The sequence below is a fragment of the Elephas maximus genome, chromosome 16, assembly GCF_024166365.1.
Source record: "Elephas maximus indicus isolate mEleMax1 chromosome 16, mEleMax1 primary haplotype, whole genome shotgun sequence".
Taxonomy (NCBI): domain Eukaryota; kingdom Metazoa; phylum Chordata; class Mammalia; order Proboscidea; family Elephantidae; genus Elephas; species Elephas maximus.
Genome location: NC_064834.1, coordinates 101877 through 126774, shown reverse-complemented (window position 1 = coordinate 126774; position 24898 = coordinate 101877). Strand labels below are relative to the sequence as shown.

The 24898-nt window shown below is 46.1% G+C and overlaps 1 protein-coding gene across 1 annotated transcript in view; it reads left to right on the top strand.

The window, feature by feature from the left end:
* Positions 1-24898, top strand: part of LOC126059296 (anthrax toxin receptor-like) — a 158208-nt gene that overhangs the window by 68843 nt on the left and 64467 nt on the right. The window contains exons 5-12 of the mRNA XM_049854949.1: positions 13312-13383; positions 14729-14800; positions 17523-17604; positions 17717-17750; positions 19050-19129; positions 19208-19276; positions 19640-19720; positions 19820-19880. Coding sequence (XP_049710906.1) covers positions 13312-13383; positions 14729-14800; positions 17523-17604; positions 17717-17750; positions 19050-19129; positions 19208-19276; positions 19640-19720; positions 19820-19880 — 551 coding nt within the window. The remainder of the gene's footprint in view (positions 1-13311; positions 13384-14728; positions 14801-17522; positions 17605-17716; positions 17751-19049; positions 19130-19207; positions 19277-19639; positions 19721-19819; positions 19881-24898) is intronic.

Sequence of the window (24898 nt, the reverse complement as noted above, 5' to 3'; positions counted from 1 at the left end):
ATGACTTCTGGGAATACTTTGGTTTTAGGCTATGTCAGGGCAGTAGTTTCAGGAGTTCATTCACCCTCCATGGTTCCAGAAAGTCTAGAGTTAATGAAAAATTTAAATTATTTTCTGCATTTTCCCCCTTTTGGTCAGGATTCTTCTATGGCATCTTTGATCAAAATGTTCAGTAATGATAGCTGGGCACCATCAAGTTTCTCTGGCATCACGGCAAGGAGACAGCTGTTCAGAGAGGAAATTAGCCACACATTTCATATCCACCTCCTATCCCTAACTCTCCTTCTTCCTCTTTTGCTCCAGGTGAATGGAGACCAATTATTGTGCCTGCATTACCACTTGCAAGCTCTTAAGACCCCAAGCACTACGCAGTGAACTAAGAGGTAGAACAGAAGCACTAAACACGTTATTAGGCCAATTAACCGGGATGTCCCATAAAACCATAATCCTAAACCTCCAAATCAAGGAAGCAATCCCATGTTTGGTTGTACATAAGCAGCCTCAGCAGCTACTCTTTCTTTTTGTCATTGTTATAAATCTATCACACAGTTTTTGCCTATTCAGCTTTTTCAGGTGTACAACTTATTGACACCAATTACAATAATCGGCTCTGCAACACTTCCTGTAATCAATGTCATTTTTCCAACACCGTTAACCCCTTTTTCCCCCTCCCTCCCACCCCTGTTAACCTCTAATAAGCTTTGATCTCTATATGTTTGCCTTCCCTTGTCTTTTTATACAAGTGAGGTCATACAGTATCTGTCCTTTTGTGATTGGCTTCAAGCTCCGTTCCTATTATAGCTTTCATCGAGACTTCATTTCTCCTACTAGCTGAGCAGTATTCTATTGTATGTATGCACCACAATTTGTTTATCCATTCATCTGTTGATGGGCAGTTAAGCTGTTTCCACCTTTTGGCTATTGTGAATAATGCTGCAATGAAAACTGGTGTATAAGTCTCCTTTTTGAGTCTCTGCTTTAAAGTCTTTTGGGTATATACCTAGGAGTGGAATTGCTGAGTCATATGGTGGTTCTATTTTTAGTTTTTTGAGGGATGGCCATACTGTTTTCCACTATGTTTTACGTTTCCACCAGTAATGGATAAGGGTTTCAGTTTCCCCACATCCTTGCCAACATTTGTTGTTATTTTTTTAATCTTAGCCATCTTTGTGGAAGTGAAGTGATACCTCGGCGTGGTTTTTATTTGCACCTCTCTGATGGCTAATGACATTGAGCATCTTCTCATGTGTTTGGTGGCCATTTGAGTGTCCTCTTTGATGAAATGTCTATTCAAGTCCTTTGCACATTTTATGATTGGGTAGTCTTTTTGTTGTTAAATTGTCAAAGTTTTATATATGTTTTGGTTATGAGATTCTTGTGGGATATATTTTTTCTGAAGATATTCTCCCAGTTGGTAGCTTGTCTTTTCACTTTTTTGGTAAAGTCTGCTTATGAACAAAAGTTTGTAATTTTTATGAGGTCCCATTTATTATTTGGTCTTCTGCTGTATGTGCCTTTTTATTATTATTATTCTATTAGATAATCCATTGTTGAAAACTGAGCCTGACAGTGTTGCCCTTGCTTGTTCTTTTAAGAATTTCGTGATTTTAGTTTGCACGTTTATAACCCTTAATTTATTTAGAATTTGTTTTTGTATATGGTGTGAGCCATGGATCCTGTTTCATATTTCTTCATGTGGAAAACCAGTTCTCCCAGCATCATTTATTGAAGAGACTCCTCTTTCCCCATCGGATGGACTCAGCACCCTTGTCAAAAGTTAGTTGACCATAGATGTGTGGGTTTATTTCTGGACTCTCAATTCTATTTCATTAGTCTATGTGTCTATTATTTTACCAGGACCAGGCTGTTTTGATTACTGTAGCTTCATAGTATGTTTTAAAATCAGGAAGTGTAAGTCCTCCTACTTTGCTCTTCACTTTCCAGAATGTTTTAGTTATTCAGAGCCTCTTGCCATTCCCTATAAACTTGAGGATTGTTTTTTCTATTTCTGTAAAGAAGGCTATTAGAATTTTGATTGCGATCACATTGAATCTGTAGCTTGCTTTGGGTAGTAATGACATCTTAATAGCAAGTCTTCCAATCCATGAACATCGAACATCTTTCTGTTTATTGAAGTCTTCCTTAATCTCTTTCAGCAGTGTTTTATAGTTTTCATTGTATAAGTCCTTCATGTCGGTTAGATTTATTGCTAGGTATTTTATTCTCTTAGATGCTATTATAAATGGAATCCCCTCCCCCCCCCCCAATTTCTCTTTCAGATTTCTAATTGCTGGTGTATAGAAATTCAACTGATTTCTGTTTGTTGACCTTGCACCCTGCAACTTTGTTAAATTCCTCTATTAGCTCTAGAAGTTTTCTTGTGGGTTCTTTAGGATTCTCTATGTATAGGATCATGTCATCCATGAATAGAGATAATTTTACTTCTTTTCCAATCTGGATACCTCTTATTTCTTTTTCTTGTCTTACTGCTCTGTCTAGGACGTGTATTGCGATATTGAATAGAAGTGGTGAGAGTGTCTTGTTCCTGGATTTCAAGGGGGAAGCTCTCAGTCTTTCTTCATTAAGTATAATGTTGACTGTTGGCTTTTTATATGCTATGAATCAGGTTGAAGAATTTTTCTTTTATTCTGATCTTCTTGAGGGTTTTCATCAAGAAAGGGTGTTAGATTTTATCAAATGCTTTTTCTGCATCCATAGAGATGATCATGTGGTTCTTTTCCTTTGTTCTATTGATGTGGTATATTACAGCAATTTATTTTCTAATGTTGAACCACGGACATTCTTTTCTTCACTTTCTGGGTTTTCCTTTAATTCTTTGAGTATGTTTAATATTTTTGTGTTATAGTCTTCTAGTCTGTCCATTATTTGGGCTTCCACAGGGAAAGTTTCTGTCAGTTTGATTTGTTCTTTCAGTCAGGCTGTCCTTTACTGTGTTTTTGTCTGCCTTGTGGTTTTGTGTTAAAACTGAAACATTTGAATATTATGATGTGATAAATGTGGCACACGGTCTTCCCGTTTCCTAGGCATAGCATTTTTTAACTGTTGAAGACTAATAATCCATCTGCGTAATGACCTCCCTTAGCTATTTTTCGGTGATTGCTTTTCATACATGTGTGGATACCTAGCACCCTGTTCTAAGCCCTTTTCCAGCTAGTGTTTTTAAAGAGATTTTCTTGTACTTCAGGGAAATGCAAAAAGCAAAAAATGAAAACAGGAAAACCTTCTCCCAGTCTTTGTAAATTGGCTGTGTTCCTGAGTCCTTCTTCAACACTTGAGCTGACTTGCAGCAAACTTGGTCTGATTTTCAGTAAGAATGGCGTGAAAGCAGAGGTCTCTCCCAGGTATGATGTACACATACATGCATCTCTGAGCATGTGCATGGCCCACTCAATTCCCCATATACATGGTGCCTCTGAAAACTCCAGATTCCAAAAGAAACACACACTTTTGTTTCTCCTTCAGCCCTTAGGCATTACATATATGCTCCAATCATACTGTTTACCACAACTGAGAATGGGTGGATATGGTGGTCACAGCATTTGGGCATTGCCCATATCTCTCCTTTGCCTGTGTCAGTTCTGAGACACAAAGAGAAGTGCCCACTTTAGTCCTTTAGGCAGTTCAGAGCAGACCTTCACTATAATCTGCTAGTAAAGTATGCTCGACTTCCTCCAGACCCAGAGATCTGCCCCCCTTAGTAGGTGCACTGTCCACTGCCACCACATTAGGATGACAGAACCATCAGGCTGGGAATGGTGATGGGTTCAGCCAAGTAGAAAGCCAAAGTTTTCCTACCATTTAAAAGCCAGTCTTTTTCTTGATGTGGTGTTAGCTTAATTGTTGTATTCATTCAATTGCTTTTCAGATTTCTTAAGTTGATTCTACCCATTTCTGGTTATTTTCCTTGGTGATCTTTTGAAGAGGCTAGGTACAGCATGGAACTGTTCATGTCATCATCTTCTCAAAATATTCCCAATAAAAGGCCTTTTAACCAATGAGACAGAGCTACCTCAGACCTTCCCACCAGAGTTGGCTGCATGGCACTCCCCCTATATCAGGAGTTGCTGGGGTAAGTCACGGAACCTGCATCTGAGTACAGAAAGGCGACTCATGCAGCTGGAGAAACTGGGGCCAGAACCACAACAAAGGCTTCCAGCAGAGATGCAGTCCTGGTGGTCCCCAGACCTCAGAGGCCGCATCACGTGGTTTTTGCCCTTACCTGGCCACTGCCTGCCTCCTATCCTGCCCAGTAGAGAGAGTCTGTCCTGCAGGAGAAGGTGCTCTCAGATCATTGGTGTTTACAGTTCCAACCATGGATGGGCAATGCCCAGTTCTCTCTCTAGCCTCAGAGTGCAGGGTGTAGCTCTGCCTGAGTGCTGTGCTCTGCCATACTGTGCTTTTTTTTTTCCTCACAAGTAGCATGTGCCATTTCCGCCTTGCTCTGTTGTCTGTGTCCTGTGTGCTTCCCTCTCCTGTCAGGGGACTAAACACATGGCACTGTCCCTTCATGATCTTGCTGTCCTCCTTGACACTTTGTCTACAGGGAAAAGGGAGGGTGGAGTCTGTGGCTGATTTGGGACCAGAGTTTAGTGTGCAGGATGCTCATTAGGAGTGTCTTAGCATCAACACCTGTGGATGTGGTTGGGATGGAGCTTTCGTGCAAGCCCCACAGCCTCAGCTCTGGAGCTGAAATGTTCCCTTAGAGCTGTCTGGAGTTGGGTCAACATGGCGGCCTCACCATCATTCCAGGCAGCCACCTTGGGAATGGTATGACCTTGGCCGGGCAACTCTGCAGCTGAGGCCATCCCAGAAGGGGATTACAGTGGAGAACTCTAGCCCTTCTTTGAAGGGGCATCCAGACCAAGGTTTGTGTGTCCCTCACAACATTTCTTCTAGCTCAGGTGAGTGAACAAAAAGGGCTAGGCAGGCCAGGTGGTTGATGTATGGTCTCCCTTCCAGAGAGCCTCCTCTTTTCTCTTGTTCTTATCTCATCAAGACACCTTATAACCCTCCAAGGTGCTATCTGTGGCTTAGGTGCTATCTGTGGCTTAGGTGCTAGGTCTTTGGCCAGAGGGCATTCCAGCCACTCCATAAAGGTCAGGGCTAGATGAGGCCCTTGGGTCCAGCCCTGAGACCTGCTCTCTTTTCATCCTGAAGCATTCTTGGCCTCCCCGAGTTTGGAAGGTGCCCTTTTGCTCCCCCAGCCCAGGATGCCCTTGTGGCCAGATCTTTCAGCCCATAGGGTTTCAGGGGCCTCTCTCTCTAAGCTGTTTAGTACCCCAGCAGCTCACTGTATCCCCATGCTGGGCAGTAGCCCCAGATGGCTTTTGTGTTCTGACCTCTCTAAGTTCAGATGATGGAAGGATGGGGTATGGAAGCTGGGAGTTTAACCCCCAAAGATATTTCTGCCACCCTGTCCTATTTGCCTGGATTTAGTGACTCACAGCTCAGAGAATGGTTAGGATCTGTAGATTGTGAAGACTTTATAGATTGTCAGACCCACTCTCCACGATGAGTGTCTGCCTGAGCTCACACATCCAGTGACAAGGCATGCACTCTCTACCAAGCCATTTTATTCTTTTCAGAGAGAATTCTAAATTTTATATAACTGTTGCACGTAACAGCATTTTTTATACCATGCAATAATGTCCTCATGTATGACAAAAAGACTCTGCTATCCCCTTAGCAATACATTTTTCCCTTTCTTATCGTTGTTCGTTTTGTTTTAACTACTGTTGTGTTCCCCAGGAATATTTTCTGTTTCAGGCTGAAAAGTCCCTATTCTCTGTCTTTCTGTAATTTTTGGCTCTTTCACTCCTTCCCTTCAGCCTGGTCCTTTGATTTCAGGCTGACCTAGCCACTCTGCCTTGTGTCGTACAGTGCTCTGATCACTCCTTCCTTCATTTAGCTCCACAGCTCAATCCTCCAGGGAGGTGGGATGGTTAGTCGTGGAAGAGGATTAAACTGAGTCACAGAGAGGCTAAGTGGCCTGCCCAAGAGATTATGAAGGGATTCAAACTTGGGTCTTCCAACTCAGAGCTGCCTGGATCCAAAGCCTATATTATTTAGTTTTTGTTTGTACTTTCATTTATACATTTATCAAGGAAATACTTAAAGTAATTTTAAAACTCAAACACTGTTACAACAAAGAACATGAAGCTTGTGCCCCTCCTCCTTCAAATCGTCCAAGTTTTTCTTCTGATAGTGTCTTAGGCTGGGTTCTCTAGAGAAGCAAAACCAGTAAAGCGTATAAATCTATATAGGGAGAGATTTATATCAAGGAAATTGCTCACGTGATTATAGGGGCTGAAATGTCCCAAGTCCATGTATCAGGATAGAGACTTCTCTCAATTCATGTAGCCACAGGGGCTGGCAAACCCAAGATTGGCAGGTTGGAGAGTGGGGCTCCTGCTCTGTGAAGATCAACAAATTCCAAGATCTGCAGATAAGCTGATAGCTCAAGTCCCAAGAGGCGGAGGTCAGAGGAACAGGAGGCATCGCAGGGTCCAGAGTGAGCAAAAAGCCAGAAAGTCTGCTTATGTTTGGATGCAGGCTACACCCCTAAGGAAACTCTCTTTCAACTGATTAGCTACTCAGCAGATTCAGTCAAGGGAATGATCACGTATGAACACTGAGAATCATGGCCCAGCCAAGTTGACACACAGTCTTAACCATCAAGTAACACACATGTACTGACTACCATTTCTTGCTTTTTAAGGTTTACCCATTATCTCTTGACTTCTTACTGTGGAGGAAGAGAATTTAGCTTTCATTAGAGCTCAGCTTCTGTACAGGAATCTGCCCCTCCCATTTCCATTCTCCCAACATCGTTATATCACTTTGGGTTAAATTAAGTATTAAGGATGAACTATCATTATTATGAAAATATTGTTTGCAACTGAGCTATGTAGTGTATTATGATTTCATTTCTTAATTTTTCCTAGTGTTCATATAGCTGTCACCTGTAGGGTTGGGGAGCGGGAGAGGCTTAGTTTCCTATTCTTTTTATTATTTCCTTTATATAGCTTCTCATTTTTTTACACATCATTTTAACTCTCTGAAAATATGAATTAGAGTTTTGTTTTTTTCTCTCTCCCTCCCCAACTCTCTATGCATTGCTGTTTTTCTTCTAAATTTCTCCGGTAGTTGTTAATGTTTTGGTTTCAGTTGTTTTTTTTTTTTTTTTAATCGGCTGGTGTTGAGAATGTACACAGCAAAACACACACCAGTTCAGTAGTTTCTACATGTACAATTGAGTGACATTGATTATATTCTTTGAGTGTACAACCATTCTCACCCTCCTTTTCTGAGTTGTTCCTTCCCCATTGAGCTTTCTTAGAGCTCAGGAAGACATTTTTTACTAGTTAAGCTAAATTATTGTTTGGTTTTTGAGAGACTTCAGGGGATATTTTTGGTTTAAGGCTTAAAGATTATCTCAGAGCAATAGTTTCAGGAGCTCATCCAGCCTCCATGACTCATAAAAATATGGAGTCCATGAGCATTTGAAATTCTGTTTTGCATTTTCCCCGTTTCGATGTGGATTCTTCTGTAGTATCTTTTATCAAAATGTTCAGTAGTGGTAGCCAGGCACCATCCAGTTTTTCTGGTCTCGTGACCTGAAATTTTAGTAGTGGATGTGTTCCTCAAATATCTAGCGATCCTCATCCACCATTCTCATTTAAGAGCAGGATGTTAACATATGATGACAAGCTCTGCATACCAGAAACTCACACAGTTTGCATTGTTTCATGCTGCCTCTTTCCTAGGTACCTGTGGGTCTCCTATGATCCTTTCTCCTAACCATGCTGGCTTTTTTAGTTGTTCTATTTTTTTTTTTATACATTAGACCCTCTTTCAGAATCATCTCAAGCTGGAAGCTTTCGCAGACTAGGTGAATGGGTTGAAGGCTTTTGCTTCTCATAAATCTTTTAGGAGTTTTTCTTCCCTGGAAGATCCTTTTTACTTAGGGAAAAAAGAGAGAAATAATGAGAAGGGAAGGTCCCTGGGTGACACAAAAGGCTTATGCTGGATGGTTAACCTCAAGGTTGATAGTTCAAACCCACCCAGCAGTACTACAGAAGAAAGGCCTGGCAGTCTGCTTCCATAAAGATTAAAGCCAGGAAAATTCTATGGAGCAGAATTCTTTGCAACACATAGGGAATACACTCAATAGTTTTTTGGGTTTTTTTTAGCGTTTTTTGGTTCTGTTTTTTAAATGAGAATGGAAATTCGCAGTGGTACCATTAGTTAGGAAAATAAATGGTTTTGCGTATTAACCTGGGAGCTGCCAAAAGCAAACTCTGTATTCTAAGTTGGCTTTTAGAGTTTAGGGCTTTGCTTTCTAGCCATTGTCAGCCACTCTGGCATCGCCCATTGTTTCTGTAACAAGTGCAATCAGTAGAGATTTGGTTTGGCAGTTCGTTGTTGTTGTTTGTTAGGAGCCATTGAATCAGTTCTGACTCATAGCTACCCTGTATACAACTGAATGAAACACTACCCAGTCCTGCGCCATCCTCACATCCGTTGTTATGCTTGAGCCCATTGTTGCAGCCACTGTGTCAGTCCATCTTGTTGAGGGTCTTCCTCTTTTTTGTTGATCCTCTACCAAGCATGGAAACCCTGGTGATGTAGTGGTTGAGTGCTATGGCTGCTAACAAAAGAGCCAGTGGTTCACATCCACCAGGCGCTCCTTGGAAACTCTACGGGGCAGTTCCACTCTGTCCTATAGGGTCGCTATGAGTCAGAATCAACTCAACGGCAGTGGGTTTGGTTTTTTGTCTACCAAGCATGATGTCCTTCTCTAGGGACTGATTCCTCCTGATGACACGTCCAAAGTCTGTGAGACAAAGTCTCGCCATCCTTGCTTCTAAGGAATATTCTAGCTGTACTTATTCCAAGACAGTCCATGGTATATTCAGTATTCTTTGCCGATACCATAGTTCAAAGGCATCAATTCTTCATTGATCTTCCTTATTCATTGCCCACCTTTTGCATGGCAGTTACAGATGGGTTCATATTCATGGTAGCTGTGGAAAACTGCTTGATGTGTCTGAGCCTCAGTTTTCTAATATGTAAAATGGGAATAATGCCAATATTGTAGAGTTGTTCTACAACTGTAAATCATGTAGGTAAAGCACCCTGTACATAAGCGCTCAATAATTGATAGTCCTGGTATCAGGAGAATCATTTAGTCCATAGTTTCCTCACTGTTGACAGTTCTAGATGCAATCTAGAGTAGGCAGTAAGGATGGTGGAAAGGAGAAGGTAGCAACCTTGGGTATACGGGAATCACCACATACAAACATGACAAGATGTATAATTTTTATGGATACAGTAATTTATGGAGGAGGGAGGAAGGGCCTCCTGGTGGGTCCCTCTAACTTCCATGACTTATAAAAGAGCCAACACAGATCGAGGGAGAGAGTACCGCTAAGGGGTGAGGATTCCTGGGTACCAGCTTCGACTTCACCACGTGATGTCTACAGGACCTTAGACAAATCCCTTAAACTCTGAGCTTCCCATTTCCTCTCCATAACCTAGAATCATTCCCATTTACATGCTGCTGTGCAGATCACAGAGCTGTGGGATTGAAGAGACCTTCAAACACTGGGCATGTAGGGCAGATGCGAGCAGGTTCGCACCTAGACAGAATGTCCTAAATCCCCTGCCCCCTTCAGCCTCCTCCCTCTCCATCCAGGCACCAAATATCAGATGGAGACATTTTTCCATTTGTCAGATGAGAGAAAGAACCTGCAAGTGGGGATGTGAAGGGCCTATGGTTTTGTCTGCTAGTCAGGGATGATGATACAAGGACTGCAATGGCCTGGGAGTGCTCCTACGCCTGCCCTGGAAGTGCTCCTACACCTGCCCTGGAAGTTCTGCTTTGAAAAGCCTTCAATGCCAGGAGTGGCTCAGCTTTTCAGGCTGATGAGAAAGCAGGAAAATAAAAGGGTCTGAGTTGCCCATCCTCCCTTGCTGAGAGAATCTCTTCCTACTCCTGGGTGCAGGGATGAAGGAGTGAACAGGATTTGGGGGTTGTATTAGTTTCCCAGGGCTGTCACAACAAAATACCACAGATCAGGTGGCTTATAAGAACAGAAATTTCTTGCCTCACAGTTCTGGAGGAAGCTGCTCCTAATTCAGAATGTTGGCAGAGCCATACTTTCTCCGAAGACTTAAGGGGAAGATCTTTTCTTGTCTCTCCTGTCTTCTGGTATCCCAGGCATTCCTTGGCAAGTGGATGCGTCTTCACATGGCCATCTTTCCTCACCTCTGTGTCTCTTCTCCTCTTTTATAAGGATTCACTCATACTGGATTAGGACCACCATGCTCCAGTATGCAGAGCCCTAGGTGGTGCAAGTGGTTCTGTTTCTCTACTAGCCTAAAGGTTGGTGGTTCAAATCCACCCAGCAGAGCCATGTAAGAAAGGCCTGGGGATGTATTTCCACAAGATTACAGCCACTGAAAACCTTATGGAGTGCAGATCTACTCTGAAACACATGTGGTTGCTATGAGTTGGAATTGACTCCATGGCAATAGGTTCTTTACTCCATAGGAGCCCATGTTAATTTAACTGATAATATCTTCAAAGATCCTATTTCCAAACGGGGTCATGTTCACAAGCAGAGGTGTTAGGACTTGAACATGTCATATTAAACCACAGTTTAATCCTTAACTCGTGTCTTTGTTTTTAGTTCTACTATAACAAAAATAGCACAAGTGGGTGGCTTCAATGAACAGAAATTTATTTTCTCATAGCTTAGGAGATTGGAAGTCTGAATTCAGGGCACCAGCTCTTAGGGAAGGCTCTCTCTGATCCCTCTGGGGGAAAATCCTTATCTCTTTCAGCTTCTTTTCATAGGTTCCTTGGTGATCTCCAGAAGGCATCGATTTTTACCTATTTGTGCTTGCTTTCCTCTGTGCCTAATCTGTTCTTTTTATATCTCAAAAGTGATTGACTTAAGACACACCCTACACTGATATGACCTCATTAACATAGCAAAGAAAACACTATTTCCAGGTTAGATTACATCCGCAAGTGTAAAACTCATTGAGGTCGAGTCAGTTCCAACTCATAGCGACCCTATAGAACAGAGTAGAACTATCCTATAGGGTTTCCAAGGCTGTAATCTTTACAGGAGCAGACTGCTACATCTTCTTCTCTGGGAGTAGCAAGTGGGTTCAATCTGCAGACCTTTCAGTTACAGCCGAGCATTTAATCACTGAGCCAGCAGGGCACTTATTCATAAGTATTGAGGTTAGGATTTACAACACATATTTTTTAGGGCCACAATTCCATCCATAGCAGAGGTACAGTGAGGAAGGTTGACAAGTCAAAATCAGACTTCCAAATGAATCCCTAACCTAAGGGGGCAGGTGAAGCCTCACCAAGAATCCAAGAGTTCAGCGGGGGAGTTTACAGGGTAAGCCTGGGTAACTTTCTGAGCCTGGGGCTGCTGCTTTCCAGGGGCTTTTAATAGGAGCAGTGCAGAATAGCTGCTGTCCCTCTCCACCTAACTACACCCCTTTAATGGTCCAGAAAGGAGCTGACAACTGTGAATGGTTATTCTCAAGGGCGGAAGGGGACCAGGAGAAGGTAGTCCCATATCAGAACTGCTTCGGGGCTTTTCCAAACAATTTATCCAACAGAAAGTGGAAATTATTGAACAATTTTATTAATATCACACACAAGTAAAATTTTGCTGAAGATAATTCAAAAAAGTTTGCAGCAATACATCAACAGAAAACTGCCAGAAATCCAAGCCAGATTCGGAAGAGAACATGGAACAAGGGATATCATTACTCATGTCAGGTGGATCTTGGCTGAAAGCAGAGAATACCAGAAGGATGTTTATCTGTGTTTTATTGACTGTGCAAAGGCATTTGATTGTGTGGATCATGACAAGTTATAGTAACATATCAAAGGATGGGAATTCCAGAACACTTAATTGTGCTCATGAGGAAACTGTATATAGACCAAGAGGCAGTCATTCGAACAGAACAAGGAAGTACTGGCTGGTTTAAAATCAGGTAAGATGTACATCTGGATGGTTTCCTTTCACCCTACTTGTTCAGTCTGTATGTTGAGCAAATAATTCGAGACTCCTGACTCTATGGAGAAGAACACAGCATCAGGATTGGAGGAAGATTCATCAACAACCTGAGATATGCAGACAACACAGCCTCACTTGCAGAAAGCGAAGAGGACTTGAAGCACTTACTGATGCAGATCAAAGACTATAGCCTTCAGTATGGATTATACCTCAACATAAAGAAAACAAAAATCCTCACAACCAGACCAATGAACAACGTTATGATAAATGGAAAAAAGATTGAAGTTGTTAAGGATTTCATTTTACTTGGATCCACAATCATTGCCCATGGAAGCAACAGTCAAAAAATCAAATGGCATATTGCATTGGGAAAATCTGCTGCAAAAGACCTCTTTAAAGTGTTGAAAAGCAAAGATGTAACTTTGAGGACCAAGGTAAGCCTGACCCAAGTCATGATATTTTCAGTTGCCTCATGTGCATGTGAAAGCTGGACAATGAATAAGGAAGACTGAAGAAGAATTGATGCCTTTGAATTATGGTGTTGGTGAAGAATATTGAGTATACTGTGGACTGCCAGAAGAACAAACAGGTCTGTCTTGGAAGAAATATAGCCAGAGTACCTCTTGGAAGTGAGGATAGCAAGACTTTATTTCAGGTGCCTTGGACATGTTATCAAAAGGGACCAGTCTCTGGAGAATGACGTCATGCTTGGCAAGGTAGAAGGTTGGCAAAAAAGAGGAAGATCCTGGTCAAGATGGACTGACACAGTGGCTGCAACAATGGGTTCAAACATAGCAAGGATTGTGAGGATGGCACAGGATGGCACAGGACGGGGCAGTGTTTTGTTCTGTTGTAGATAAGGTTGCTATGAGTCGGACTGGACAGCACCTAAGACCAACAGACATCCTCCCCCATTCCTTGGCTACACAGCCCCTACCGAGGGCAACAAACCATCCTGGTCGTCCTGGAGTTCCCTGGATTAGCACTGAATGTCTGTCATCTCAGGAAGCCCCTTAGTCCCTGGCAAATGGGTGCAGATGGCCAACACGCTCAGCAGTCACCCATATGAAAGTCACTACCCATAGTGTCCCCTTTGGTCCCTCAAGGTTTGTCACAGACCTGGCTTGTCAAAGTGGGAGGATCTTGTTAAAGGGCCTGCTGGAATGCTGGGAAAGGCAGAAGCTCTGCTCACTGATGGAGGAACTGGCCCCCTGACTCCCGTCTCATTTTTTTTCAGGTCGGGCAGCGTGAACAATGACTGGATGTACGTTTTCACCTTTGCAGAGGATATAGTGAAGAACGTCATAAAGTACGACTTCTCTGTGCTGCAGGTTTCTCTGTGCTGCAGGGTGCTTTTCCTCCACCAGGCAGAGCACATCCATTTTAGACTCAGTGGGCATAATATCCCTGGGTTGGGGAGCATGGAGCCCTGGGCAGTGTTGTGATGCAAGAGAGGTTAACAGTCTGCACTGATCCTTCAGATCTCAGCAACTCCTTTTGGCTCCTACCTGTGGGCCAGACCATATAGCAGGGAAGAGCCTATCTTTGAGGACAGGGCTGGGAAGCGAAGTTAGGACCTGGTTTGAACAGTGATGAGGGCCAACAGAAAGGGACAAAGAACTTACCTTGGAAGTTTAAAGAAAGATAAAGAATCTAGAAAAAGTCAAGGATGGCATCCAAGAGGATGTAGAGATGTGAATTGGGTCTTGCATGATGGGGAAAAGACAGAGTGACAGGAATCATTCAGGGGACTTCTAGTGGAGTGAGTGGGGTAGTTTGGCTGGAGAGTAGGGTTAACTCAGGGAGGGCTAGGAATTGAGGACAAGTCAGCTTGGTTCCACAGCCATATGGGCTCAGCATTCCAGGCAAAGGGGCTCAATCATGATTCCAAGGGGAATGTTCAAGATCATGCTGCAGGAAGACGAGCCTGATAAATGAGGGTAAAAAGAATTGGGAATAAGAGCCAGGAGCAGTGGGGAGCTTAGGTTGGAATTTATGGTAGGAATTCAGCTAAAGGGTTATAAATGATAGCAAACCAGAAGAGATTGGCCAGGAAGATGAAAGGGAGGAATGTCTGTGAATGGTTCCCAAGAAGAATAATTTCTTTGAGATGGGAGGAAGGAAGAGGGGAAGAAAGAGGAGGCTGAAAGAACAGGTGAAGACACAAAGTATTTTTCAGAAGAAGGCAGGTGAGTCAGGAGGACCTCATGGAAGCATGGAACCACATGTAGGTCTCTATCTCATTGCATGTGTGTGAGTGAGTGTGTGGGTGGGCATGCAGGTGAGTTAGCATGTTTTCATATGTGTGTGCATGTGCCCGAGGGTGCCTACATGTATATGGATGCATGTGCCCACATTTGCAGTGTGTGTGTAGGTGCATACAGAAGTGCATGTATGTGTAAGTGCCCGTCTTTGGGGGTATGGCTGGCATAAGGATGGAGCAAGATGTCATCCTGACACTCTTCCAGGAAAGCCCTAGAAGTCCCTCACTTAAGTTATGGACACTCCCTGGGTTGGGATGGGCCCCCCAGAAGGGCTCCAGAGTGGAAGAGATGGGGTGGGGAGCAGGGAAATGGCCTGCACACCTCCTGGCAGCTCCTACGGTCTTCCCAACCTGTGTGTGTGGCTCTTTACTTGCGTTGCTTCCTCCCTAGCCCAAAGCTGCGGATATCCTTCATCATCTATGCCACCTATGGCACCACCATCATGAAGCTTTCTTCAGACATGTAAGTATCATTCTGACCCCTCAGGCAGGCCTGGCAGGTTGGGCTACAGGGAGAGTGAGGGAGAAGACGTTTCCCAGAGATCCCTCAGTGTCTGCCTTTATGCCCACGCCAACTCCCAGGCCCTCAGACCAATGGCTGTGCTGAATGAACCTGCTGGCACCTGCAGACCCCTGTGCTTCCATGCCCTCTACTTCCTCCATCTTCTCTCCTCTGCCTGGCCTCTATCTATCATGACCCTTTGCCCTTCTCTAGGCTAGTGGTGGAAGGGGAGACAGAGCCATGGGGGAAGGGATAAAGAGGCTTTATTGGAGGAGACCTTGACTCCAAAGTAGATCCAGGTGGGGGGGCCCCCGTGAGTGGGGTACTGAACACCAAGCTGAGCTGGATGCCTGAGGAAGGCAGAAGGAGCATGTACCCTTGGTGGGTTGCAGGTGGGCTGAGCAGTGAGGGCAAAGGCCTGGAGGTGGGAGGTCACAAAGATTCTGAGTGCATGGAGACCTGAGGACACTGATAGATGCAAATGAAGGATGCCCAATTCAGTGAGTGAAGCACAAAGGAGAGGTTGAGGACATCTAGGACTGGTGGGGACACCTGGTTTTGTGATGGTAGAGTCACTGTTTAGGATCTTAGCCCAGAAGCCAGCCTGCAGGGCGAAGGTGGTGCCTGTGGGCCTTGCTCCTAAGTCTGGCTCTCAGGAGAAGCAGGGAGTAGGTTGGCCACTCCCTGGGCTAGGGGATGGTTTGGGATGTGTGTGTATGTAGTTTGGGTCTGGGTTTGGGAGAGACCTGAATGGGATGAGGTGGAAGAAAGCAAGTCCATGGGGAAGGACTCTGGCAAGTGGAAGAGAGGGAAGAAGCAGGGTCCCTTGGGCAGTCTGGGGACAGAACTGGTGGGTGGGTTGAAGGAGACCATACCTCCTCCAAGGCAGGGAGGCCACGTTAGGGCCTGGACTTCCATAAGCTGTGGTAGGGGGCTCTTGGGGACCACTTGGGGCCATTCTGCCCAAGGGAAGGTGACAGGAGTAGCAGTGAGAGTGGGGGCTGAGGGGAGTGGAGAGGATGTGAGAGAGAGAGAGAGTGTGTGTGTGTGTGTGTGTAGGGGGGAGGCATGTACGGGGAAGAAAGCAGCTAGAAGTCAGCCCAGGGCCATAAGGCTGCCAGACCCGTAGGATCCTACAGATACTTCATTAGAGCTGGGATCAGCCTGGGTTTAGCCATTCTCAAAAGTACCCCTTTGCCCTGGGATGGAGGAGGGATGAGGCCTAGGGCCGGGGTGGGGCCTGGAGGATGGCACATAGAGCAGGGCCTATGGAGCCTGGGAGAAGAAGGAGCCCTGGTGGCTCTGGAGGGTCTGTAGAGCAGGTGGGCCCTGGGCCAGGCTAGGGGTGGTGTTTTTCGAGATGATCCTGTAGGGTGGGCAGGCCCAGGGAGAGTTTTTGTTCTGAACTGCTGGAGGAGAGCAGGGTGGAGGAGGCCAGACAGCAGAGGGGCTGTAATCCCTGATGGTGAGAACAGGGAAGAGGTTGAAGGGGTCCTAGAGGGGCAGGGTTCCCTTCAAGTGGAGTAGTGTTGCTGAGGGAGGCAGGAGCCAGGTGACCTGGCCATGCTCAGAGCTGAGAGGAAGGGGTCACTTGACTGGAGCAAAGAACACAGCCTGGACCAGCAGGGGAGGCTGGGGAAGGATGTGGGGGTACTCCTGAGAAAATGGAAATCAGCATAAATGTGGCAGGAAGAGGCTGGTGGGGATGGAGGTTAGGAGGGGAGGGTGTTTGTACTGGGTAAGGCAGGGCCTAGGTTGGCCTCCGCTGGGCATGGGATCCAGGCCTCCTCACCTTCTGGCTGTGTCTGGGGCTCTTAAATCTCCCCGCACAGCGATGGCCTTCTTCCCGCAGGGTGAAACCCGCCTTCAGGGGCCATGCTCTCCAAAGCCGTGAGGTGCCAGCTCAGGCAGCTCACACTGGATTAGCCTGAACCCATGCCAATCCATCAGAGCTGCCATCAGAGCCAGCCCTGCCTGCCCCCACCAGTCCCATCTGCATTAGTATCAGCTGACATTCCATAGCCCCACAGTGACCTAAGGACTGTGGCTTGGTCAATGGCCAGCAGCCTTTGGGGCTTGCTTCTCCCAGCCTTTTGGATTCAGGGGCATATGAACCGAAGGAGCCCTAGCACATGAAAGAAGGACATTTGCACGTCCTCTAGCACCAGCTCAAGGCACAAGGAAGATGAGGCTGGTGGAGACTGCTTCCCATCCAGGGGTCTGCAGCAGTGGGGGAAGGGGCAGGACAGCCTTTCCCAAACTCAGCCTTACCGTTGTCCTCAGAAGGTAGTGTGCCCATCACCAGGGACCCTTGTGTGCTTCCTCTCAGCACTGGGCACCCTGCATTCTTGAGTCACAGCTGCACATCTGTGGAATGCTCCTGACCTCCACTGTAGGTGGTCAGAGTCAGGACCTGCCATTGGGTCCCTGTGGTCTAGGTGCCATGAGACAGGGATGAGCTCAGAGGAAGCCAGGCCATGCCCCTGGGGCCAGCACACCAGGGACAGATAAGGCCACAGCAGTTCCCCCCTGTGTCAGAGATGCAGAGTGCCCTGGGGCCTTGACCTGGGGCCTCTCTCATCCATGCGGGCCTGGGCAGTGCAGGAGGCACCTGACAGCTGAGGTGTACATCTTAACACTCAACCCACTCCCTGTACTCTTCCCCCTTTTTTCATTTTCCCAGAAACACTATAGAAGACGGTCTTAACAAACTCCGTAACGTACGTCCGCAAGGAGCCACATACATGCAAGAAGGATTTAAACGGGTACAGACTGCTAGAGCCCTGGGAATATATGCAGGTTTATGAAGTTCTTAGAGCGTTACTTGGGTTATCTAACTCCCTGCCAACCCCCCAACATTTCTTCATGTTGTTGCAGGCGATTGAGCAGATGGAGGTATCGAACGCTGGAGGTAAGGTGACACTTTAGACATTATTATCAGTGTGGAGGACAGAGCCAGTCTTGGACATCACAGAGGTTGGGGTTCAAATCCCACCTCGGCCACTTTCTAGCTCTGAGTCTTTGGAAAGTTACTTAGCTTACCCCTCTGTGCTACAGGTTCCTCCTCTGTAAAATGAGGATGATAAAACACCCACCCTGCGTGATTTTTAAGAGATAACCCACCTCCATTCTTTGTCCTTTACAAAGATGAGGTGCTTACACCTGGGAGCCTTCGCCGTGCGGTAGTTAAGATTTTGGCTGCTAACCAAAAGGTTGGCAGAGTGAATCCACCAGTCGCCCCTTGGAAGTTCTTCTCTGTCCTATAAGGTTGCTATGAGTTGGAATCGACTCAGTGGCAACGAGTTTTTGGTTTTGGCTTGCACCTGAGGACACTTTCTTCCTTTGACCTCCTGTGGGCTGGAGAAGAAAAGAGAAAGGCCAGGGGACCTGGAGCAGACTCAGGATTCAGTTTGTAGAAAATAAGGGTCTTGATTTTCCCCCTTTGCTGACCACACTCTTCTCTCTGCCACATTTCTAGCTTCTGATTCCTTTTCCTTTCCACTTCTTTTGGTCATTGACATTTGTCCTGTGACTATGTCTGCCACAGTGTAAAGAGCTCTCCACAGCCCAGAGCCAACTTCATTCAAGACTGTAGGGCCATAAGTTTTGTAAGGAGAGGCATGCAGGCCAATAGCTCATCCAGCAAGCCTCCTGGTTTGAAAGGACATTGAGTCGGGCGTATGGCCTGCTACTCAAGTGCCTCTGACTTGAACGCCTCGGCCCTTTAAAGGCCAGCAGGAATTCCTGTAGATGCTGCAGAGAGCAGGGGCCTGGCTCTCCCTGGAACATGCAGGACCCCTCTAGAGTTGAGTTTGGCTACTTCCTCTCTGAAAGTCTTAAGCTTATGGAGTATAATATAGCTGGGGTTTCCCTTCAAGTTGTGCTGTCTGGTGGTAGTGAGGGCTTGGACAGCCTAGTGGCAGGAGCCTGAAGTGGGCTTAGAAAGTGGGTCATAGACTAAGGCCCCTGCTTACTGGAGGAGCCCTCCTCAAAGTCATCCAGCACTCTGGATGGTGAAGGCTGGAGTCTCCATGAGCTGGCATCCCGTGTCCTCAGCCACTTTACCCAGAAGGATGAGGTATATGGGCCCTTAGCTGCACCCTGTCGTGGGCCAGGCTCTGGCCTTGCAGCTGGCAGTAGACTAGAGTCTTCTGGAGGTCAGTTCTATTGCCTCCATGGACCAGCAGCTCCCTGTTTCTGTCTTCTGCAGGCGTCAAGGTCCCCACGGTAATCATTGCTATGACAGATGGAACGCTGGAACCGAAACCTCTTAAAGAGACTGTGGAACTGGTGAGTTTAGTCCCTCCTTATCAGCCTTTTTCTCCAAGTATTTTGGTGATTTATACTTAATGCCTTTTTTTCTCTTAGGCTAACAAGGTTCGGAGCATGGGGGTGACTGTTTACTGCGTGGGTGTAAAAGAATATTTGCAAGAACAGGTAATTCAGAAGAGGTAGGCAGGGTGCCAATTCTGAGCCTGGTTGGGGGAAGATATCAAAGGTGCTTTTCCAGGGCAGCCCGAGGATGATATTCTAACCCACCTGAAGGGATTTGGGGCAGCAGGTGTCCACTGCGGAAGCTAGTAACACTGTGTTTTGTAAAACCTATGACCCCAGAGTTGAAGGTGGAGTAGTTTGTTCCTCCTTAACAGAGCCCTGCTGGCAGAAGCAAGGCTTTAGCCCTCAGAGTATGACATTCACCTGTCCCCATGGCATGATGGCAAGCCACCCTGTCCTGTGCCTGGGAACCTTCTGCATCCCCACCCTCTGGCTGTGAGGCTCAAGCCACCTTCTCTCCCTTAGCTGGACGTGATTGCAGACTCCAAGGAGCATGCCATCGGGGTGACAGGGGGATTCCCAGCCCTGGGAAGTGTCACTGGAGAAGTAAGTGGGAGCTGGGTGTGGAAGGGGGATGGGCGGTTTCTCCTTAGTACTCCCCACGTTCACACTCCCTGCCTCCTCCTGCCCCACCTGGCATTCTAGCTTTCGAAAAGGAGCTGTATTCAAATTGTATCTCTGGAGCCTCCCAGTGTCTGTGCAGGAGGTAAGAGCTGAGGAGAGACTGCTACAGTCAGAGGCCTGTGTGTGCATGAGATGTGAGGGTGTGCAGGGTGGATATGTGTAAACGTGTGGAGTTTAGGTGAGGACTTGTGTGGGTGCATGTGTGGGTTATCTGGTGTTAGGGTGTATGGGGTGGATAAGTGTAAACGTGTGGAGTTTAGGTGAGCGTTTGGGTGCATGTGTGTGTGGGTTATCTGGTGTTAGGGTGTGTGCAGTGGGTACATGTGGATGTATGGAGTATATGTGAGCGTGTATGTATGTGTTTGGTGTGGTGGTGTGTGGACATGGACATAGGGATATGTGTGATAGCTATGTGGTGTGAGGGCATGTAAGATTTGGATGTGTGGGGTGTATGCAAGGTATGTGTGTGGTGAGTGTAGGGTGAGTGCATGTGTGGGTGTATTTGGGTGTGTGTGTGGTGTGTGCAAGTTGGAGGTGTGTGCTGTGGGTTTATGTGGATGTGTGGGCTGTATGTGGTGGTGTTCGTGAGTCTGTATGTATTTGGGAATGGGGGTGAGGTGTGTGGGGTGAGTGTATATAGATGCGTAGGGTAGGTGTGTAGTGTGTGTGTGTGTGTGTGTCATGTGAAGTGTGTGGATTAAGCCTATGTGGATGTGTGGGGTGTGTGGTTTGAGTATATTTGGATATTATGGGGTATATGTGAGGGTGCATGTAGGGCATGGGGTGTGAGGGTGTGTTGGCTGGTATATGTGGATGTGTGGGATGATTGTGCGGGCGTGTTGTGTATGTATGTATGTGTGTGGGTATGTGGGGTATATGTCGATGTGTGCGATTTATATTGGCATATGTGGATATGTGTGTGCAATTTTTTTTAAATCTTTAAACAGAAAGTATAATTTTAAAAAAGGAAAAAAAAATTAAACAGCCCTCAATGAAACATTAGCAGGTGGAACCCAGCAACACGTAAGAAAGACAGTACATCAAGACCCATTAGGGGACATCCTAGCAATGCAGGGCTGACTCTGTTTGAAAAACCAGTGTAAGTCACCACCTCAACAGAATGGAGAGGCAAACATGATTATCCCAATGGATGAAGAAAAAGAATTGGACACAGTTCAGCGTCCAACATCATGCCTCTTCTCAGCATTCAGGGGAGTGAAGGGAAGAGCCTTCATAACCTGACCAGGGGCATCCACGAAGAAACCCTCCTGTGCCTTCCAAGAGACCCAGAGCTGGACGGGGCTGTCCTGTCTCATCACCAGGGGCAGGGACCCTCAGGTCACCAGTCAGGAGCCTTGTACTCTGGTGAGCGAGGACAGCCTTGTGCAATCACTTGTGGAAGAAGCCTTCTCTTTGTGGTGAGCTCACTGTGTGTAGGCGTGGACCTTCCTGTCACAGGGATTTAAAGAGTTGAATCTGTTGGAGAGAAAGGGAAAAGTGAGCAGCCTTCACCTCTGGCATCATCGGGGTTCAGAGGCAGGCTGTTGGGTTTAGCCTTTGTGTTGCTGCACTAGGACTGTGGGTCCAACAGCGCGTGTTCATATCTGAGCCCTGTTACCCACGGGCATACACACCTGAGCAAATGACTGGATATCTGTGACCCTCAGTTTCATCTTCAGTGGACAGGGATAACACCACCACCATCAGGCCTTTTGTATGGGCTAAAGGCAGTAGATGGTGCCGTGTCTGGCATGGTATCTGGAAGTCGGTAGGTGCTAACAAATGGTAGCCAGTACTAGTATTTCTGTCATTAGCTGTGGCCCATTGTAGCTCTCCTCCCTGCTCCTGTCTCACTGTCAAGCTCAGACCCCTTTAGGGTAGAGGTGGTGGTTGAAGAAAGTTGATGATGAAAGCCTCTCCAGCTGAGCCAGCCGTTGGTGACACCTGTGTCCTTATGTGCTCTGACCTGTAAGCCTTAGTGTGAGGGGTGGAGGAGGGGGTGGGGCCTATATTATAAAGGGTGGAGGAGGGATGGGGGGCTATAGTATAATGGATGGAGGTGAGGGTGAGTGCTTGTAGTATGAAGGGTGAAGGAGGAGGTGGGGGACTGCAGTGTGAGGGGTGGAGGAGGGTGTGGAGGCTGCAGTGTGGGGGATGGAGGAGGGGGTGGGGGGCTGCAGTGTGGGGGTGGAGTAGCTGTGGGGGCTGCAGTGTGAGGGGTGGAGGAGGGGGTGGGGGGCAGTAGTATAAAGGGTGAAGGTGGGGCTGGGGGCTGTAGTATGAAGGGTGGAGGAGGGGGTGGGGGCTGCAGTGTGAGGGGTGGAGGAGGGGTGGTGGCTGTAGTATGAAGGGGGGAGGGGGTGGGGGCTGCAGTGTGAGGGGTGGAGGAGGGGGCAGGGCTGTAGCATGAAGGGTGAAAGAGGGGATGGGGGGCTGCGGTGTCGGGGTGGAGGGGGTGGCGGCTGTATTATGTATGAAGGCTGAGGACGGGGTGGAGGAGAGGGTGGGGGGCTGTAGTATGAAAGGTGGAGGAGGGGGTGGGGCTGCAGTGTCGGGGGTGGAGAGGGGTGCCGGCTGCAGTATGACTGGTAGAGGTGGGAACAGGGCTACTATATGAGGTGTTGAGGCTGGGGCTACAGAGTAAAGGGTGGAGGTGGAGAGAGGACTGCAGTGTGTGAAGTAGGGGTCGGAGCTGGGGGCTGCCCAACAGTAAAGAATAATCAAAACTCAAAAAATTGAAACTAAGTTTATTCTGAGCAGTTATTCTGTATACATGTAATGGAGACCATTCTAATTCTAAAACAACAAATGGCTCCATGAAAGCTAGTTACAATGAAGAGCTTATGAAGAGAAGAGGTGTAGGGGCTGCTGTGTGAGGGGTGGAGGAGGGTGTGGGGGCTGCTGTGAGGGGTGGAGCAGGGTGTGGGGGGCTGCAGTGTGAGGGGTGGAGGAGGGGGTGGGGGCTGCTGTGTGAGGGGTGGAGGAGGGGGTGGGGGCTGCAGTGTCAGGGGTTACAATGCAGCTTATAAAGAGAAGAGGAAGAAGAATAGAAGATCACCAAGTGGCTAATCTAACGTGATTGACTGAACTCTGTCCTTCCCTCCTTTCTCAAACTACTGATATTAGGTTACTGGGTGGTGTCTGGCCTGGCTGCCCCTTACCCCATAATTTACACAAATCTTTAAGTGTAGTGTGTACATTTTGAAATGATAAAAGGTACTTCATCTCTCAGGAAACAAAGGAAATTACCTAGTTACATTTTTTGCATTAGATAAACTCTGAGCTAGCTTATGGTTAACAAATGTCATTGTCACAGAGGGGCTTGTAAAAGATTCAATCACTGTGTTAAACTGAGCCTCAGTTTTCTTACTATTAACACTCCTTAAAGCCAGGAAAAAAAAAAAAAAAAAAAGTTAATAGTTTTGGGAGTCAGGCTTTTACCATTAATTTTTGGTTTCATGGGTAAGAAAACCCCTTAATATGAAAGTAAGATGTCTGTTATTAATTTTTTTTCTTTGACATCTCCTCCATTTCTGATCATGATTTCATTGGAATCCTTGATCAATTGAGTGTTGAATGGGCACCACATAAGTTTTTCTGGTCTTGGCAATCATAGGTGTTGCTTTTTGAGATACTAGTAGTGTATCAAGGAGCCCTCGCAGTACAGTGTTTAAGAGCTTGTCTCCTAACCAAAAGATCAGCAGTTCAAATCCTCCAGCCTCTCCTTGGAAACCCTATGGGGCAGTTATACTCTGTCTTACAGGGTTGCTATGAGTTGGAATCAACTGGAGGGCAGCAGGTGGTGTGGATGGGCGATTAGTGTAGCCTAATCCTTCTTGTTGTTTCCTTATCTTCTTTGTTCTTCCTCTAGTTGGAAGGAGAGGGTTTCCTTTACCTTAGGTAGCTCAGCTGCTCACAAGCTTTTAAGACTCCAGAAACCAAACAGCATAGTAGCTTTATAATAATATAAATATCAAAAAGGGCAGAATGCATAAGCCAACGGTCGGAAAGACTGGTCTGGCCCACGAACCCAAACATTGTAACCATGAAAACAAATCTCAAAAAGATGTGAAAAGAGCATCTCTACTCTGAGTTTCTGCTAAAACTGTATCTCCATGTGCTTGTGATTAGGGATTGTTGACATAGATACAACAATGTGCTTTTACCCATGTACAGACTGCTCGTGGGAGGCAAGTAAATGGTCAAGAGGTAATCTCTTTTATAATGTGATTATCTTTGATATTTCAGAGAGAGAGAGGATATAACGTCACCTAGATTATTAACAGAGCCATCTAATTCTAGAGCCACCCTGTCTAACATCATTTGCAATCTTTTTATATATATATACGTATATATATACACACACACACACGTTGTTTTGTTGTTTTGTGCTGGCTGTCAAGTCAATTCCAACTCATAGCAACACTACAGGACAGAGTAGAACTTCCCCACAGGGGTTTTCAAGGCTGTAAATCTTTATGGAAACAGACTACCACATCTTTCTCCTGCAGAGCTGCTGGTAGGTTCAAACTGCTGATCTTTCGGTTAGCAGCGAAGTGCTTTAAGCAGGGCTCCTATTGTACCACCAGGGCTCTATAAGTATACACAGTTTATTTAAATGAATTGCAGTAACTAAGGGTGCCATGGTTGTTATAGAGCAGTCAATCAGTGTGCCTTTTGTCAGTGTACCTTGATTTGATAGCAGTTTAGTCAGTTTGATGGCCTTCAGTCTTTGTCATATTTCTGATTTTCCTTTTGGTTAATTGATTAAGTATGTTTTCATACAGTACAGCATAAATTATGTAATAAAAACAAGTCTAATCTACAAGTAGAAAACAAACCCATTAGTACTCAATGGTTTACAAAAAATAAAAAATGTCTCAAAGACAATGAACAAAAGCCAGAATTCAGTGGCCTACAAGGGATTGCCATGATTTCCTACTGAAACATGAAATATCTCTGTATGCTCACTCTGGTGTCACAGTGGTTAAAAGCCCGGCTGCTAACCAGAAGGTCAGCAGCTTGAATCCACCAGCCACTCGTTGGAAACCCTGTGGGGCAGTTCTACTCTGTCCTATAGGTTCGCTATGAGTTGGAATT